The 18,767-nt window shown below is 43.7% G+C and overlaps 1 protein-coding gene and 1 long non-coding RNA gene across 13 annotated transcripts in view; one reads left to right on the forward strand and one right to left on the reverse strand.

Moving 5' to 3' along the window:
- The first annotated feature begins 3,038 nt into the window (after positions 1-3,038).
- LOC117810269 lies at positions 3,039-10,986 on the forward strand. Its single transcript, XR_004630746.1, has 3 exons — positions 3,039-3,132; positions 4,343-4,420; positions 7,333-10,986. It is a non-coding gene; the product is annotated as an uncharacterized LOC117810269 (long non-coding RNA).
- The window catches only part of LOC117810258 (transducin-like enhancer protein 3-B), a 143,503-nt gene continuing 128,453 nt past the window's right edge, over positions 3,718-18,767 (reverse strand). For 8 of the 12 annotated variants that reach the window (XM_034679987.1, XM_034679992.1, XM_034679988.1 and 5 more), the window contains 14 exons: positions 16,465-16,669; positions 15,329-15,387; positions 12,608-12,730; positions 12,137-12,187; positions 11,568-11,723; positions 10,380-10,515; positions 9,691-9,863; positions 8,997-9,073; positions 8,656-8,905; positions 7,580-7,827; positions 7,288-7,435; positions 7,054-7,204; positions 5,605-5,681; positions 3,718-5,134 (listed from right to left, as the gene is read on the reverse strand). In XM_034679987.1, coding sequence (XP_034535878.1) covers positions 5,027-5,134; positions 5,605-5,681; positions 7,054-7,204; positions 7,288-7,435; positions 7,580-7,827; positions 8,656-8,905; positions 8,997-9,073; positions 9,691-9,863; positions 10,380-10,515; positions 11,568-11,723; positions 12,137-12,187; positions 12,608-12,730; positions 15,329-15,387; positions 16,465-16,669 — 1,962 coding nt within the window. In that variant the 3' untranslated portion in view covers positions 3,718-5,026. The remainder of the gene's footprint in view (positions 5,135-5,604; positions 5,682-7,053; positions 7,205-7,287; positions 7,436-7,579; positions 7,828-8,655; positions 8,906-8,996; positions 9,074-9,690; positions 9,864-10,379; positions 10,516-11,567; positions 11,724-12,136; positions 12,188-12,607; positions 12,731-15,328; positions 15,388-16,464; positions 16,670-18,767) is intronic. The other 4 variants (XM_034679994.1, XM_034679996.1, XM_034679995.1 and 1 more) reach the window with 2 other exon arrangements.

Raw genomic sequence — 18,767 nt, forward strand, 5'->3', positions numbered from 1 at the left:
CCGCTTGAAACCACAGCATGCTTTCCTCTAATGTCAACAACACATGAGCAAACAGCCCTTTGAGATTTCTATCTCTAAGCTGTTACCTTTTCAGATTAACAGCTTTTAAAATAAGTCCAATACTTCAGTGCCATGTGTGGACTGAAAGGTCTTGTGCTATTTTAGTTTGAGTAATGGTCGATCAAAGTCTCTAATCTGTACAAAATGCACCACCAAGTTTTTGAGGCATTAGCAGTTGCATAAACACAGTTGGTATCTTTCAAAGTTTTTGGTACATTTGCAGGTTTTTTTTGTAGCTTTTGCCCCCTGAGCTCAGTGAGAAAAAATGTCTGAGGAAACCCAAAAAAGGTAGAAAACTCTGCACTTCATTACCTCAACACTGACAGACGCTTCATTTAAGTCGGCTGCTGACGACCAACTGTGGCAGCAGAAAGCAGGCACATTCTTAACAGAGTTTGGACCACAAATGTTGTCACTATAACTTATTTTAACCACAGCCTGTAGCTCCAGTTATTTGGAACATAAGTGCAGTGAAATCTGGAATATACTGTAAGGACGTATTCCCAGTTTGTTTTGGGGAGTCTCCAACAGGGAGAAGGGTTTAAACTGTCTGTCAGCATTAAGACTTCCACTGCGTTCAGTGAAATCCACAACATGCAGTTTATGTACAACTGTGAAGCTCTTTTTATGAGCTACCAGTGCAGTAGTTGAGCTCATGGTACTAACATTGGTAGGTGTGAGGTACAGATGGACCCACTACCAATCCAGAGATTTGTGCCACCCACCTCCGCTGGTCATTTATTGTGAACTGAAGAGTCTTTTTCATCAAACCAGCACTCCACAGTATTGATTTAATAGTATACAACAGTTTTATTTAGATGCACATATGATCTAATGATACCTTGCTTTGTATCCAGCATGCTTTGTGCAGCGAGGCAGCCGCTTGCTTCTTCAAGCTCCAACTTCTGGATAAAGTGCCATAAAGCACTAACACACCACTCTCTGCTTTATATACTGGTATGTTGGTCTCACCTGTGTTTGGGATGCAGCTCACTTTTTTAGATGACAAAAGAGGTATAAAAATGCTTCTTATACAATGTATTTTAAGGTAAATCTACTTAATTAAAACAGTTGATACATTTTTTTATAAGCCAAATTCTGCTCTGATAATGTTTTCAAACAACAAAATAATAATAGTTGAATAGTTTATGATGAAAAAGGTTTACAGAGATGATCCTCTTGTAGCAGTTTACTGATTCATGGTTGATTGTAAATCATCATTGGTCTTTGTTAAATATCAAAAAGTCAACTCTAGAACAAGACAGGACGTGTTTACTTTTCATACAGCAGTGTTTCTCAATATTGAACCAGAACCACTTTGCTTTTTTTTTATCCTCAACTTGAAGTGTTTTAGTTTCCAAACCCAAACCTCACATAATACACAAATCTCTCTCCATGCTCCACCATGACCACTGTGTTAGGACTGTGTGCAGTTTGAGAAAGTAGCAAAACATGGACTTAAAAAACCCCTGGAGCTCATGAACCACACAGTTATTACACTTACTGTAAAATGCATCTGCTAAAACCATTGATTAATTCATAAAAAGATGGTCTGTAGCCAGAAGGATTTCACAAGGATGACTGCAAGCTCCTCTCGATTGATGTTCAGGTATTTGAAGAAAAATGTGTGCATGTCTGCATGCATAGCTAAGCCATATGTACAAAGACTTCAGCCCACACAGTTAGCTGAAAGACATGGCAAAGAAATCGCCCCATATTGCATCCCTAAGCACCAAATCTTCCCCCCCCCCCTCTCTCTCCCTCTCTCTCTCACACATGCACAGTCAGAAATCACAGCCTTACAGCCAGCACCCCCACAAAAGTGAAAATGAATGCACTCGCCACCTGTGGTGGGAGCAGAACAAGAGAGTGGGAAAGGACGTGGGAGAGGAAGAAAGAGAGGAGAGAAGGAAAAGACATGGCAACTATTCAGGGCGATGAGTCATGAAACAGGATTCAAAGACGATGACATTAATAGTGTACATCATGAGTAATCCTATGGAAGCCTGTGCATGACAAAACAGAATAAGTCAGAAGTCGTGGTTTCGTAACCACACGCTGGTCGTGAGACTCATCTCTGATACTTGCACAAATAAACAGAATCCCAAAGTGGTTGGTCTGATTCTCAGGTGTGTGTGGGAGTGTGTGAAATGTGAGTGTGACTGAATGTGTCTCTGTTGGTGCTGTGATTCAAGCAAGGCAACAAGAGAAGTCACTCACCAAGTCTGTGCATGTGTGTGTTTTTTGTTTGAGTGTGTGAGTGGTTTGGCAGGCCACACAGATCCTGAGCTGTGTGTCTCATCCCTCCCACCACCGCTCCTGTCAGCAGGCCCGAAACCACAAACCATCCCGTCTGGAAACAAAGCCATTAACTCACAACAAGCGTCTCTGTCTCGCTCTCACACCTTTTAGATCTCGTCTCTCTCTCACACTTCACTGCTCTCACATCAGTGTGTCACAACCACCACTTTAACTGTTCCCATTACCAAAAATTACACCTGCACTTGATTTTCCTGTTGGCAGTGGCGTTTGTTTCCTGTTGGGTTTTTTTTGTCTTTCTGAAGCTTTGCATGCTTGTGACTTTGCTTGTTTAACACTGATTCTAAATTACTTTGAGTCCAGAACAAAACCAGGTCAGTGTTTAGACGAGCATTTCATAAGACATGAATACTGGTACACACACAGGGAGACTCTCAAAGGGCTGCTTTCACCTGCAAGGTGATGGTCACATGACCCATGGGGCAGGCTGAGGCTCTCATCAGTGGGCTCTTTTGAGTCCATGAGGAAGTTAATGTATTTATAAATAAATACAGTTCTGTTTGCTTTTCTATATTATAGTGTGATGCAAAGTTTCCTTGAGCTAACATATGTGCATCCAGTCCATAACGTTCTCACAGAGAAGAAACACTTGTCAGTTTGATCTCATGTGCCATCAGAATTTAACTCCAAAAACTCAATACTTCATTTCCTCTTTCAACAGAGATGGATTCACAGATGAAGCAACCTGCACAACATTTGGTCTTCATGTTTCACTGTAAGCTTTACAACGGTAAAGTCCGTGTTCACAAAGAGGTGAGTCAAAATGCATTAGCACACAAATGCAAGCAGCTTCAGTCTTGAACATTCATTTTAAATCGGTTTACTCACCGACTACAGAACTTCCCATAGACAGAGGAGTGAGTGTGATGTGAGAGAGGGGAAGAAAAACTTTAATCAAAATCAGGTTCACCATGGATAAATATTTGACTCTTTTCTATAAACCTCTCCTGTTTCTGTTTTAGAGAAAAGAGAGTTTTACAGGCCAGACTTGTTCTTGGTCAGCAGTCAGCTGTTCATTAGTGAGCTTCAGAACAAGTCTGGCTGGGCTGCGTCACAGACTGCCCAGCTAGCTGTTTTTGTTAGGACTACCATTAATGAGGTAGCATCTTATTTAACATTTGAGAACACAATCGATCTACTCCCGTAATTCTTTGCAAAAAAAAGTCAAACTTCTCATTTAACTGTTGGATTCAAAGTCTCACCTTAGTTTCACTTTACTGTAGAAAAAAACCTGAAGCTTTACACCTTTACATCACACTTAAGATGAACACAGGTAACGTGTATTTTTCAGTAACACCAGGTGAAACATCAGTCGTTCAATCACAAGGAACACGGCCGTTCTACAAAAACAGTTTTATTGATTTATTAACAACTGTACATTTCTTTTCAGTGCTGACAGCATTTGCTACATACTTTGGTGTGATTCAGAGGGACAGACAAACTTAACCCCTTTTCATTTCTGTTTTGGAAAATGCTGACAGAATCAGGAGCACAGTGTACAAACCAGAATTAGTCACCGATGCCTCAATGTCAACATAAGAGAAACTTGATATCCTCATTTGTTTTAACTCCCACGTGAGCGTTTACACGTCTCTCTGCCTTCCATCATAGTTGACCAAACATGTTCCAGGAATAGTGATAAGATACAAAGAGCAGAAAGAGTCCAACAGCGCAGATTGGACTGTTTGAGTTTAGTCTGTAGCCAAGAAGTCGATGGTGCAATTCATACACATTACGTCAAGTTAGCAAAAAGCACATTATCATCCAGTTTGTGCCTGCAGCAGGGCTTCTGCTGCCAACTGAGGTCCAAGGGTTAGGCTAAAGATTAAACGTCCCCTATCTCCTGTAATCTAACAAGGTAAAACAAACAGAGAAAGATAGCACAGACAGAGATGTACATTTTAAAAAGGTCTTTTCATATATAGGAATTAAATTTACATCCATCTCTTCTTCTGAATGGTAGAGTCCTGCTCAGTCATGAAGTGGTCCAAACCAGCTGAGGCTCTGCCAGAGTTAAAGGACTCCACATTTCCATCGTTCGGTAAGAGCACTGTGACAAAAGGCCATTTTGAAATCTCCACAAAAACATCCTACTTACAGGACTCATGCTCCGCTCTCTGAAAAGGTCAGCCTGGAGAACGGGCTTCAAGAAAACCAGAGAAAAACTTGTTAAAAAGTTGTATTCTATGTTCTTCTCCTACCCAAGTCATGGCCAAGTGGGCGAAAAAAAAAAATCACAAGTACACCCAGGACATGAAAATATATATTCTTATAATATATATAAAATGTCTTTTATTTTAATCCGATATGTACACTTTTCACAAGACATCTGTGGAACAAAGGTCTCAGAACTGAAGCGCTGCTTCATCCGCCAAAACCAAAAAATTCTCAAGGAAAAAAACAGCAAAAATTCTGAAGTCACAAAAAATGTTACCCAAAAATAAACCCTCCAAAAAAAAAAGAAGAAAAAGAAATCTCTCCAGCAAAGTTATCCTAATGCCAACAGCTCCATCGATCCCTGCCAGGTGACTTTGCCAAATCTGTGGTTCTTCTTAGCGAGTTGTAGTCCACAGATGGTTGGTCGTTGGTAGCAGAAAGTAAAGTAATCTCAGTAGAAGTGCTGAAGTTGAGCAGGAGCCTCGTCTTTTTAGTAGATGACCTCGTAGACTGTCGCCTTCTTGTCACCGGATCCTGTCACAATGTATTTGTCATCTGCTGAGATGTCACAGCTCAGGACGGAGGACGACTCCTTTGACTGTTGGAGCAAAAACAACAAGAATGAACATGAGTCCCTAAAAGATAATGTTGTTTCTCAGTTTAGTAAAATATCAGTTTTAATTTTTAGGTTAACATGTTGCAGTTCTACCCACACAGGTAATAAGTTTAACATTTTATGTTCATTTGCAGCTTGGTCATACTAAGAACGATGAGATTCACTCTTCTAAAATATGCGATATCTTAAAGAAGCAGGTTACATTCTCCTTAGCTCACACATACATTCTGCTCGCTCCATGGACTGTCAGAAAAGTGAGATGCAGATTAAAGCTCAGAGTGCTGACTGCACTTAAAGAACAGATCATCCAGGGAGTAATGCTTCTGTTCTGAATGAGCTGACAAAAACCTTCAGTATAACAGGACTGACAGTATTTCTGAATACCTTCAATCCGGCCTGTAAAATTCCCTTTTAGCGTTTAATTAACTGTGCGAAGTGTTTCCTGTAGTTACCTGAAATATGCTGGCACCATACGGAGTCCTCCATGCATTCAGCAGGTTGTCCTTCCCTGTGCTCACAAACCATTTACCTGCACACACAGAACAGAGCGGTTGAGAAAACAATCTGAAGGTATGTGTGCTTTTATACACAGACACAGACACAGACACAGACACAGACACACACACACACACACACACACACACACACACACACACACACACACACACACACACACACACACACACACACACACACACACACACACACACACACACACACACACACACACACACACACACACACAGTCTTGTTTGTCTTTTCTAGACTTAAAACACAAATGAACAGCCGGATTGTGAGTGTTGCAACCTTATCACTGAGAGGAATACTATTACATTAACTGTCATAAAATGCACATAATGAAGGAGCCTCACACCATGTCCACCCTGATAATTGTTTTAATCAGCCTCTGATTAATTACCCCACTGACTAGTCGGCTAATGATTTAATTAGTGACAGCAAGAGCTCTGAAGCAGTGAGAATCATTTGAATGAACCCATTCTGTGTGGCAGCGATATGAGGCTGTGCTTAGGGGGGGTCTTGTGAGTGGAAATGAATACAGACAGTTCTGAAAAAAAAAAAGTGAGGCGATAGTAAAACCTAATTTTTCAGAGCCTTAAACTTGGAACCAGCTGGTCTGCCCGACAGGCACAATGATTTAAACTGAAAAAGCAATTACTCCAGTCTCTAATGAGCAAATAACGGCTTCATTGTTAATACAGTTACAAGCTTTTACTGTGCTGTTTCAACTGCAGAGTGTCAGGAGCAAGCAGTGGTCTGACACTTGAACACCATTAAGAACAATGTACGACGGATAAATAACAATCACACTATCAACATAAATATGAAAGATTGTAACAATAACAATATGTCACTGTTGATGTTGGCAGTTATTTCTGGCTAACATATCAGGCAACACAGCCGACCACTACTGCTGATTGTTAAGCTAGTGGTCATCAATAAAAACAACAGCTTCAGTTTAATCACTTTATTCTTTCTACATTTTGAAACCCTACCCCATGAGCATATTTCAGACTTCCTTTATGGAAGTCATGCCTTAAGGGTTTTAGTCTTAACATTACATCAGTTGGCGATCAATGACCCAGTTAATGTAATATCAGTTTAACTTTGTCATGCCGACATGTCTCATCATGTCATTTAAGAAGCTAGGTTTCCACTTATGACTCATCTAAAGACAAAGTTGGGCAAAGACCAGCGCTCCAAGAAGATCTCGTGCCAAATTGAGTTTGAGACTAAGTGTTTGATCGATACAGATTCTGTCTTTATCTGGCTAAAAAGGTATTTTCCCTCAAAATGAGAAATGCCTACCGATGTTTATTTTGCAGAGAAATCAGCGCTTGCTTTCACACATCATTAAAGGGGACCGCTTGTCTGTAACTCACCACAGTAGGCGAACTTTAGCGAGAGGACGCAGCTTTCGTGCAGGTGCAGCTGGTACTTGTCAGGCTTGGTGTGGTGCAGCACCTCCACGTTGCTGCTCTCCATGCCCACAGCCAGCCATTCTCCAGTGGGACAGTAGCCCAGAGAGAAGATCTGCAACAAGGATTATTTCTTACACTCCAAAGCCAAAAAGACAAGAATTCTTCATGTGTTTGATTTTACAGGCCTCTCTCTACCTGTGAGGTAAAGTCGTGTTGCTGAAGCTGTCGTCCTTCTCTCAGGTCCCAGGAGCGGACTGTGTTGTCCAGCCCTCCAGTCCACAGTTTGGTCCCGTCGTGAGAGATGTCGATGCAGCTGGCACCGTCTGTGTGACCCTGGAACTGCCTGCAGCACCCCAAGAGACAAAAAAAATCAAGTCAGAGGATTAACAGCTCTGAAACTTTAGGTTGTACAGACGTAAATGAAGAAGATGAAGTCTTTAAATGTGCTTATGTTGAAAAATCTGATCCTCTGAGTCACGGCACTGACCTGACGAGGGTCTGGTTATGGAGGTCCCACACAGCGATGTTTCCGTCCGAGCAGCAGGAGAAGCAGACCTTGGCATCTGGACTGATGGCCAGTGCATAGCAGGCTGGAGCAGAAGAAGTGAGCTCCGCCTTAATGCGGGGCGTCTGTGAGGCTAGGTCCCAGATGGTCAGCGTGCTGGCCTCGCCACCCACTATGAGGGTTCGGCCATCAGGCAACAGTTTGCAGGAGCGGATGTAATTGTCTCTGTTCTGTAACAGAAACAAGCATCGTCAAGGTCTGTGTTAATGGGCGTCAACTATCTGTGAACTCTTCAAATATCTGTGGAGGTCAGTCAGGACTAACTCAGTTATGATTCTGTTGAGAACATCGAGACCATCTCTGCTAAACTCAAGCAGAGTTCTCTTTGACAAGTGAAGTTTTAAGACTGCTGCTGACTCCTCTGTGTTTTAGTGAAGATGTGGGTGTCAGCTATAACAAGCGATTCAGAGCGTGTGTGGGACTGCAGCTGTTGGCCGAGCTCCAGGAGAGCAGAAAGAAAAAGATCAATAGGACTGCTGAAGCTCTCGGTCAAATTAAAACAGCACCCTGATGGCTTTATAAGACCCAACTGCACTCTGGACGCACCTTAAGGGTGCTGAAGGCTTTATGAGTTGAACGGCATGGAGCCGCAGTATCAAAATGAGAAATGGGAGGCAGTTGGGAGGAAGTAATGAGCTGGGTAATGGCAGACAGGGTCGGCCAATCAGAACATCATTACTCAGCAGGCTTTTTTTTCTCACCAAGGATTATTTCAGCACAGCAGAGACACTTTGCTGAATTATTCACATCCCTGTCAGATGGGATCTGGGGAAAAGCCACGATGGGATGTGGATTCAGGCTACATTTGATGCTCAAGATAATCTTAATGAAGGAGGAAGTTTGCACAGACCTCATGAAATAAGAACATTATGCTTCTGCTCTGGTTAGACTGCTTGTTACCACTTTGAAACATCCACTAACACAAAACTCTTGTACAAACATTTCACAATTCTCCTCTAAGCCGTGACTGCTCTAAAAACAAGACAGCGATTAGTTACCAAGCAGTCGAGTTGGGACACAGGACTCTTGCTGCCTGGCTGGCTGATGTCCCAAATCTTGACGCAGCCCTTGCCGCCGGTGTAGACATGGCGTGTGGGGTTGCTGATGGTGACAGCGCACACCACTTCCCCGTGGCTCAGTGTGTTGATCTGGCGAGCGTGGCGCGGGATGCCCGGACCGATCAGTGCATCTGGAGGGAAGGGCACAGGCTGCATCTGACCATCCGCACTCACGTGAAAAGAATACGCTCTACAGGGGATAGAGGAAGAGAAGAGGTGGTCAGTCTGAGTCAGGTAAAGGCCACCTGGTCACAAGAACAGCAGATACTAAAGATACTCACGGTTTCCCTCCAGAAATAGACGTGAGGCTGGCTGGCAGGCCTGGAGCTCTCATGTGGGGATGAGGGTCGAATCCCGCCTGCAGAAGCGAGAGGAGCAAAGAGTTAAAAACAACAACTCATAATCTTCAAAGATACATTAGACTAAGCTAATATTCAAATTGAAAACTATGCTTTGCTTTTTCTGCTAACGCCCTGAGGAACTAGAATCATTTGCAGGCAAATCCCATGAAAGACATAGATTCAGCTTCACTGCATACAGAGAAGCTACAACATCCTGTCAGCTAATGCTAATGAAAGCCTGGGAGACTTTCAAACATGGAGCTGCATTTTGGGGGGGAGCCTTTTTTAAAGCCTTTAGAATGCTAACTAACTAACATCAAAGTAAAGGAGCACTGCTGTCTTTGTACTCTCTCATTATGTACACACAACAAGCAGCAGCCAGCTGAGCAGAAATATTCACAATGAGGTATGGAAATACACCATGAATGCTCAAGTTTCTCAAAGTCATTTTGCAGACAAGACTCTACAACAGCACAGTGAGGAATTCACACTGCTGGTGGTGAGGGCTCCTCATGTCAGACTAACAGAGGTGGAATATATGAATACATATTTAAAGCTGCAGCTACATCTACTCAGTCATGAGCAATAAGGTCATATCTGATTTGTAATGATAAAAAGAGACTGGACTGCTTACGATGGGAGAGCGTCCATAAGCGGCAGCCGCTGCAGCACTCATCTGAGGTGAAATGAGACCTGGATAGACGCCGGGGCTGGTCAGGGATCCATTCATGTCATGATGACCCATCATAGCAAACGGGGTGGCGTAGGAACCCGCAATGGACAGAGGTGTACGCAGGGCAGGAGCGGCTAGAGAGGAGAAGAAACATTTTAATAATCTAGAAAAAAACATTGCAAAGAGAGATACACTCAGACATTTAGAAACACGAAACCATGATTCATATTTCTGTTGACTGGGTGACTTTCTGCAGAGGAAGACCATGTGACGAGATTGAAAACTCAAAGCCAGCGACCTCTCGACCTTATGGGGATTCTTTTCTCAAGAATTAACTTGTTATCAGGAGATTCATATATCTCCATATCTCAAAAAATGCTGCTCAAAATTCACTTAACTCAACTGTAATGTCTTTAAGAAGCTCATTTAGTCCTCACAGCACTCTAAAACCAGTTAGAGGTGGGCTCATTGGATTCTTGGTAATCTATCCATTAAACCTGTTCCTGTTTGTTCAGACATTTACTTCCTAGATCTTATTTCAGCTTCAGTAAAATTCATCAGATTCTCAAAACAGCAACATAGTATGTATATTGCCAATCAGTGAATTACTACAGTTGTTAAAAAGTATGACAGTAAGGGTGTTTAGGTACCTAACGCCTCCATGCCTGGTGGTTTGCCCATGGTGAGAGGCCTCAGTCCTGGCGTGCTGCTGGTTCCTGGTGTCGGGGCCTCATTTCTTGGTGTTGGCGTGTTGGACTTCAGGCTTGGTGTGGACGACTTGTCGTTCTAAAAACAGATACACCCTTTAATCTCTGGGTGTGACCTTGTTCTATGACCTCTAACTCAAAGTGTAAGCTCACTCTCACTTTCAACCACACTCTAAAATGAAACATCACCCACAGTGAAGAAAAATAACCCAGTGAGTCAAAAAATACCCCCACTGCCAGGGAAATCCAGAGTGACAATCTGAGTGGACGGCTCAAGGTAATCCAATCTAACACTGACACTTCATTACAGCCCTGGTGTGAGTGAGTGTGTTTGAGTGTGAGTGTGAGTGTGAGTGTGAGTGTGTGTGTGTGTGTGTGTGTGTGTGTGTGTGTGTGTGTGTGTGTGTGTGTGTGTGTATGTGTATGTGTATGTGTGTGTGTGTGTGTTGGGGGTTGGGACATAAACCTTAGCTTAGAAGTCAAGCTTGTTAAGAGTGGCTAGACAAGCAAGATGGCGGACCAAACACTTCTCTCATAATTAATCCATCTTTCTTCCTCTGCAGCAGGAGGGGGGGGGGTTTGGGGGTTTATCTTGGTGACACACACTAATGAGGGCAGAGAGAAGCTGGGTGTCGGGGGAGGTGGAGGGGAGTGATGTGGACTATAAATCTATCCTAATTCTCATTGAAGTGGTTGTTGTAAAACTGATGCATGAGGATTGTTTTAGCACAGTTTGAGAGAGCTACTGTGCAGGAAGAAAAGGGGGATGGGGTTGGAGGGAGAGAAGATGAGTGGAGGCAAGAAAAGATGGAGACAGCAGTTCCCTTGCTGCAGCGTCTCTGGGTTATTTACAGCCTGGAGTGGAGGGAGAAATGACCGTTTATTGGGTAAGCCATAAAGGAGATTGAGAGGAATGAGCCACAGGGTTTGATTTCCTGAGAGTGTATCCGCCCTCTGCCCCCTTCAAGCCTTTCATAGCAGCTGCCTGCTAAGCCTCCTGCGTATAAGTCCTTCACATGGACACCCACTTCAGTTGACAAATGCCCTTTAGCCTGTCAGCTCACCCTTTACCCCCTCCACTGTAACCTCCTTATTTCATCTCCAGTCCCTCACTGTGTCGCTCACACTCACATGGGCGTGGTCCTTGGCTTTGGAGGACGGTGTGCTGCCTGACGAGGCGACGGAGGCAGGACTGTTGGGGGCAGCATCCTTCTTCAGGACTCGGGATTTATCCAGGCCGTTCTCTGGAGGAGAGTGAGCGGGGCTAACTCGAGGGGTGGCCGGATCCTGCAGAGTTTAACGAGACAGAAAGAGAGGGAGGCTGAGCAAACAGAGTGGAGGAAAGCCACTGGCATGAACATGTAGGTCAAACAAACTCGGGCCTCATGTGCAAACACAGATAAATATACTCATGCGTGCTCATACTCTCCCTCGAACACATACACACACTTTTCATTCACCTGTCACTCCATTTTCTCTTTGTGTTCTTTGTCTTATGTTCTGCATGAATGGCTAAAGAAATACAGTGGGCACACACTCATGGCACACACACACAACCAATATTATGACAGACTTTTTGGCAGCGCTGTGAAAGGTGTTGAGGCTCCGACAGACAAACAACAAAAGAGTGCTGTGTTTAGTTTCTGTGCGGCGTTCACACTGTGGAATGTGGTTGAGCAGCTTAGTTCAAACAGTCTTACCTCATTGGAAACGTCCACCACCAAGTCGTCACTTTTGTCTCCGTCACTGTCCTGTAAAGAAGTGACAGGCTCAGCTTACCGGGACACACTAACAGTGGACATAAACAGTCTGTTGTTTTTTTCAACCTACAGATCAGATTAAAGACCATACCAGATTTACTAACATTGAGTTAACTGTTATTTTGCACAGAAAAATGCATATGCACCATTTATATACACTCTACATTTTAACTATAATAAGAGCCAAGTTACTCACTCCTTCTCAGGAAAAATTCAAGGAAAAATAATAAACCCTATAAGCATTACCAAAGCCATAATGTTTACATAAAGAAATAACAGTTAATAAACAGGTTGTTAACATGTTCACATTTTGGTTTATTAACTGAATTAAAGTTATTCTGAAGGGTAACATTCAGAGAGCTGCTAAATGATCACTGTAAAGTAAAGAAATCAATAAAAGCAATCACTCACATATCTGCTCATGCTGTCTTTGTCGTCCACTTTGCGTTTCTTGGAGTCCAGACTGTAATCTGAAGAGCCGCGGTGCTTCTCACTTGCTGCTCGCAGGCTGTCTGACGGTGACACCGAGTTATTCTGCCAACGACAACAACAACATGCAGATAAGACACTCTGATTCCCTCCCTCAACTTCACCTCTGACATCCTGAAAAGGCTGTAAATAACCATAAAATACACCCCATACAAGGGCTGGAGAATTGCAACTGAAGAACAAACTGTGGCTCTTTGATTTAGATCAAGTTTACTGTAGCGATGTAGGGATGTAAGATGTCAGGGACTACAAAAGAAAAAGTCATCCCTGCCCAGACAAATAAATGTATCACAGCTCAGGATGCAGCATGTGACACAGAAACATGAAACTACCAAAGCGGTGCGTTTAAGTCCAGGCACGCCTTCAGGACTTTTTCCTTTGTTAAAGCAGTGACATCGTCTGTAACGCACAATACTCCTGGACTGATTTAGGATAGATGGTGCAGAAGAGGATTGTGGGACAGCTTAGCCATGCGGCTTCTGCTGCTGCTGCCAGAGCAGTGGAGCAAGGAGGAAAGAGATGAGGCAGCTGAGCAAACCCACAAACACACAAAACACAGCTGGAAGACAAAAGCATTCACTTGTGAGCTAGGTGAGGCTTAAGGCAGGTTGAGTAGAGGTGAAGAGAGGATGAAGCAGAGTGCAGCATGGGGTATTTGCTGTGAGTGTATGTGTGTAAATATGCACGCACAAAACCTGACATTAAATCCTCCTGCACATATTGACCTCTGACTGTTTAAACCAAATACAGCTTCAACTCCTGCTTCCAGCTCTGCTACATCGAAATACATGCAAATAAAAACAGGAAGTGACCAAGATGTCCCTCTGTTTGACTGTGAAGAAAGACATGTATGACTGCTGCAAAGTCCCAGAGTGAAAGTGTGTCTCTGAGTGTGTGTGGCCTGCAGCAGCGACAGAACAGCAGAAAATGACAGCAGAGTTCATGAAAATCAACCAGAATTAAAAAAAAAGAGAGAGAGAGAGAGAGAGAGAGAGAGGAAGGAAAGAAAGAGACCATTGAAGGAACCTGGACAAGAGTGCAATGTGAAGACACAAAGAGGGTGATGCCAGCAGAGAAAAGAGCCATGAAAGAGGCAGAGTGAGAAAATGAGAAAAAAAAAAGAGGAAGAAAGACAAGAGAGCAAAACAGGAAAGGAACTTGGCAAGCCATGAGAGCGTAGCAGTGTGGCAATGAGTTCTCCCCACTAGTGGGAATGCCCGGACAGGCTGGCACTCTCTCAGAAGCTGCAAACGGGGTTTTTGTAGTCTGGGCACTGGTGTAGAGGGGTAGCACTGCCAAACAGGCCGACAGGCAGAGAAGGAGGCAGGAAGAGGGGGGGTGAGTGAGAGGGAGTGAAGCAAGTAAGACCCTGAGGCCAGGCCACACTGTCAGGCAGCTCAACAAATCCCTGCCTTCAGGAAGAGGTAGATTTGGTGAAAAGAGGAGAGGAGAAGATGTCTGACTTCTTGGCTGCAAATAAAGGGAAGGGAAAGAGGAGTGGTATAGAGAAATGAGAACTTGAAAATGAAGTGAAAGGGTGACAGAAGGACAAAGTGGAAAAACAAAACTGGTGGAGCAGTTTCTGCCATTTCCTATCCCCCTCAGGTAAAAATATGGACTCTGCTCAGCTACTGTCGAGGAAAAGAGGGTCTGGTTTGGTGTAGAGACGCTGCCTGGCAGACACAACTCTCTAACAGCCTGTTCGTGTGTCTGGGCCCATGACCTTTAATGGATTGCTTAGACTCAATAACCCTGCATTTGCCTCCTACTCTGGTATCCAATGCTTTGAGACAACAGGACAGGACGTGTGAGTGTGCGCGTGTGTGCGCGTGTGTGTGTGTGTGTGTGTGTGTGTGTGTGTGTGTGTGTGTGTGTGTGTGTGTGTGTGTGTGTGTGTGTGTGTGTGTGTGTGTGTGTGTGTGTGTGTGTTCATTGGAAAAGAGATCAGGTACGGTCGCACTGGCAGGTGCTTGTCACCATACGAGACAGAGGGGAAGAGTTTGGGTTCCCTTCAGACATGAGTGGGCCCATTCAGGATGGCCAGTCAATGGGAACTCAATCTGGCAGAGCAGATCCAGCAGGTCGTCACGCTCCAGCTCACTGAGAGCTTTAAGCCAGTCCAATAAACAAGGACTTTTAACATGAGAAGGAGGAGAGAGATAGAGACAGAGCGAACCAGCAAATTAGAGAGATAAGAAAAGGAAGACGAAGAGAGGACAGAAAATAAAGATGTATGCAGAAAGAGGGATAGCTGCACATAAAAGGAGATGAAAAGTAGGAAGGTATTGGACACATGCAACAGTGAATCCTCCAAAGTAATGAAGGAAGAAGAGAAGGAGAGTCAAAGTCGCTTTTAATTGTGCTGAAATTAAAGGAGCTGGCTCACTACTAATCCTCGCCCAGTGATTGGAGTCATTTTCCACCTGGATTAGATGGCACCGGCTTATTTGGCCAGACTTCATTATTTGATTTCAGTCAACCTCCCGAGTACAAAAAAGTGTGTGTTCTTACAGAGAGAGCATGAATTTCTCTTGAACAGGGAGCTTAAGACTATGTAAAGTACACCTAATCACCAAACACAGTGAGCCAGAGACCGGCAAAGTCAAGACACACAGGAGACGGAGGAGACGAAAGTCAACGTACCGTGCTCGACTCGCGTTCTTTCAGAGGAAGGGCCAGAGGCGAGTGAAAAGATGAGGGGCCAGGAGGGAGAAAGACAAAACACAAATTAGTATGGGTGTCACCCAGAGTCAGAACTCAGACCAGAAAACTGTTGTTCAGTTAGCAGATACACAGGTTTATAAAAGGTATAGGTTCTGTAACAATATATCATTAGACACCTTTTGTTAAAGGGTTTAGCAGTTATAACTTACAGCTTTGTCACAGCTTCATAAATCATAACTGGATGCTTTATTAATCAGTTATAAGAGCAGCTTCTGAGGACACAGCAAGCCTGATGTTGACACACTGTGAAAACTGGGGCTTGTACTTTTTCCCTCCATAAGACATCTTCTAATTGTTTTCAGATGTCGGGTTCATGAAGTAAACTGTAGTAGATTTTTGACCCCTGACGTTTAGGAGGATGTTGGCAGGCATCTTGACACGAGGCATTAATATTAACATTTAGAAAAACCCTTTATTGGTTACCCAACACTTAGAAATACAAATGACTCAAAATGATTGTACTTAGTAATAAATGAAGGGTCACAACGAGTCTTGTCGCTTTCTAATTAACTGTGAGAACTTGTTGCTGCAGATCAGAGAGTTTATTATCCACTATAAATTAATTCATTATTTACATTTAGAACAGCAGCCTTTGTTTCAAATTTTGCAGAATGAGAAAGACGTCAGCTCTATCAACTCTAACCCAAGAGTAGCTACATGGCTGTTGTTAATGCCTGATAACTGATCAATAAAGCATCAGTGAAGGGTTTACCAGCAAATACAAGACCACTAGTTACAGCCAATGAATCCTTTATAGGGGTTAACGTATTAGACTGTGAAACTTAATGTTGTAACAAAAACAGCTCAGAGGATGTATGACTTATCTACATCAACATTATGTCTGCTTCTTGATATATTTTAAACCAACATCTGTACGAATGTTTGGTCAAGTCCTTCAGTGATTCATTACGTAAACACTGACATGTAGAAACACACAGAGGCTTGTTTCGATGATAAATGCATCTGGCTGGTAGAACAGGTTCTAAGGAGAAACAGTCCCCCATCAGCAGTGAAACGCTGCGGGCAGTGAGTGTGTGTCAGGCTGTGCTCCTCACCTCTGTGCTCCAGGTCGTGGTGGTTCTTCTCGTCTTTTACAGGCAGGTGGGCCTGGCTGCCAAGAGCACCCAGAGCCAGCAGGCCGGCGCCGGCACCAGTCACAGGGGGGAGGCCGGGCGGCTGCAGGCCTGACGGGTGTGGGGGGAGCTGGACTGGGGGGCCGTGGCCCGCGTGAGAGAGGTGCTGAGCCTGGAGCTGCTGCTGCTGTAAATAAACGCACAGAGACAAGACACAGGACAAGTGGGTCGGCTGGGAAGAGAATCCATGGATGACCACACTCCACTCATGCATTAGAGCTGGCTTTGAGCCCATTTAGTTCAAGGCCAAACCGTTTATGCAGAATAGACTGACAGAGAGTGCCAACATGCTGATCCAGCTCGCTTACTGGCTGAGGGGAAAAACAGATTCTGTACATATCTCTGGTTGTATGGTGTGAGTTTCATCTGGAGGAAAGAAAACTGATCTCCATTCATTGCGTTTTTTATGACTTTGTCTCACACTCTCAGCCTTAAGCATGTGGAGCTGACCAATCATAAGGCACCAATTATAACAGTTTGATACCTTTACACGTTCTAGTTGGCACTGTTGATTAGGCACCTATATAAACTGATACTTCACTTTAGAAAAACTTCAGAGCAAGGCTACAACTAACTGATACTTCATCAATCAAGTACGTATTCAGTTATGTCTGAGAATAGCAAAGAAGTAGTAAGAGGTATTGGTCAACATAATGAAACACAAGTGCATGTCTGATTTTCAGTCATAAGGGAGAAAGAAAGCAGGACATTAACACTTGAGAAGTTAGAAGTACACAATCATGTTTATGCTTTATGATTAATATAAAAGAGTCAGATGTGTGGATTGACTGAAGCTTCCTTACTTTGTTACTTTAGGTTTCTACATGAATGAGCAACTGATATGCCCGTGGTTTACATACTATCTACAGACCTGATACTCTTTACATGTTCTGACCTTGACTTAATCGAACTCTGCTTTCACTGCTCATCTTTTCCCCCATGTTACAAGATCTTTATGTGACAACTGTGTTCAACTTGACAACAGGTCTCCTCTGATTCTCAGAAATGACAGTTTTTCTCTCCCTCCAAACTGCTGTGCTTCAATCATAGCTGGGACAGTCATAAATCAATAGGTCTACACTCAAAAACCTCAAAACCTTTCAACACTCTGGAAAACCAAGCAAGCACACCCACTCCTTCAGCAGAATGCAGTTAAGTACAGACACAATGGAGAACACACACACACCTCCCAAGAGGCCATGGACGTGTGTGTGTCTGTGTCTGTGTGTGTGAGGCCGTCAGAGAGGAGGGAGTGAGTAGATAGACAGGAGTTAAATAGCCACTCAGGCAAGAGGGAAGCAAGTGCTTTAAAACAAGGTTAAATAACACTTAGCACATCCATCAACCGCCTCTCTGCAACAGAAAAAAAACATGATTGCTATTCTGCTAGCTGGATAGAACTTCAATAAGCTCATCCATACATTCATTACATGAGCTGGACCAGGGTATATCTGGTGGCTCACCACATTTAAAGGTTTATTTAGCAGCTGGCCATTATTCAGTCAGCTCATTATGTGAAGCTGGACCCGAAATTGCACAATGGATATAAGCGACCGAGTAGCAGCATTGTTAATCGATATTGTACTGGTGTGCAGAGTAGCCTATCTGTTGTGAAAAAGGAGACGCAGGCGGAAAGAGAGGAAGGGCAGCCAGAGGAAGAAAAAGGAGGGAGAGGCAGAATCAGAAAATAACAAGAGTACGACAGAGAGAGAGGGACCGAGGCAGGGACGTCCCTATTGAGTGTGCCTAATGAGGAAAAGCGTGCAGGGATCATTATCAAGAAGCCTCATTAACGAGCTATGGCTGAGAAGAGGAGCGAGGAGAGACGAGGGGAGGGAGGGGAAAGAGAGAAAGAGGGAGAAAATTCTGAAAATAAATTGCTTCCAATTCAATATTCATGGATAAAGAGCTGGCTTCCTTTCACACTTATCTTTTTTCATTATGTGTAAATGCCGCCGCAGCTCAGGCAACTTCCACAGGAAACAGGCAATTAAAGTTAACTAGGCGAAGCTGGCTCCCTACAGAACAGTACTGTCAGGTGGAACACGCATCAACAGCACCGGCACAAACCAGCTGGCAGACCGGCTTAATAAGTCTGGCAGTCAACGCCACATTACCTACTTATCCTGTGCTTTACAACAGCTTCAGTGGCTCATCATAGCTCCTTGAGTTGTCGCGACAAAGATTAGACTACATCTGACGCTAAAAACAGATCGGATTGATTT

The sequence above is a fragment of the Notolabrus celidotus genome, chromosome 3 (assembly GCF_009762535.1).
Source record: "Notolabrus celidotus isolate fNotCel1 chromosome 3, fNotCel1.pri, whole genome shotgun sequence".
Classification (NCBI taxonomy): Eukaryota; Metazoa; Chordata; class Actinopteri; order Labriformes; family Labridae; genus Notolabrus; species Notolabrus celidotus.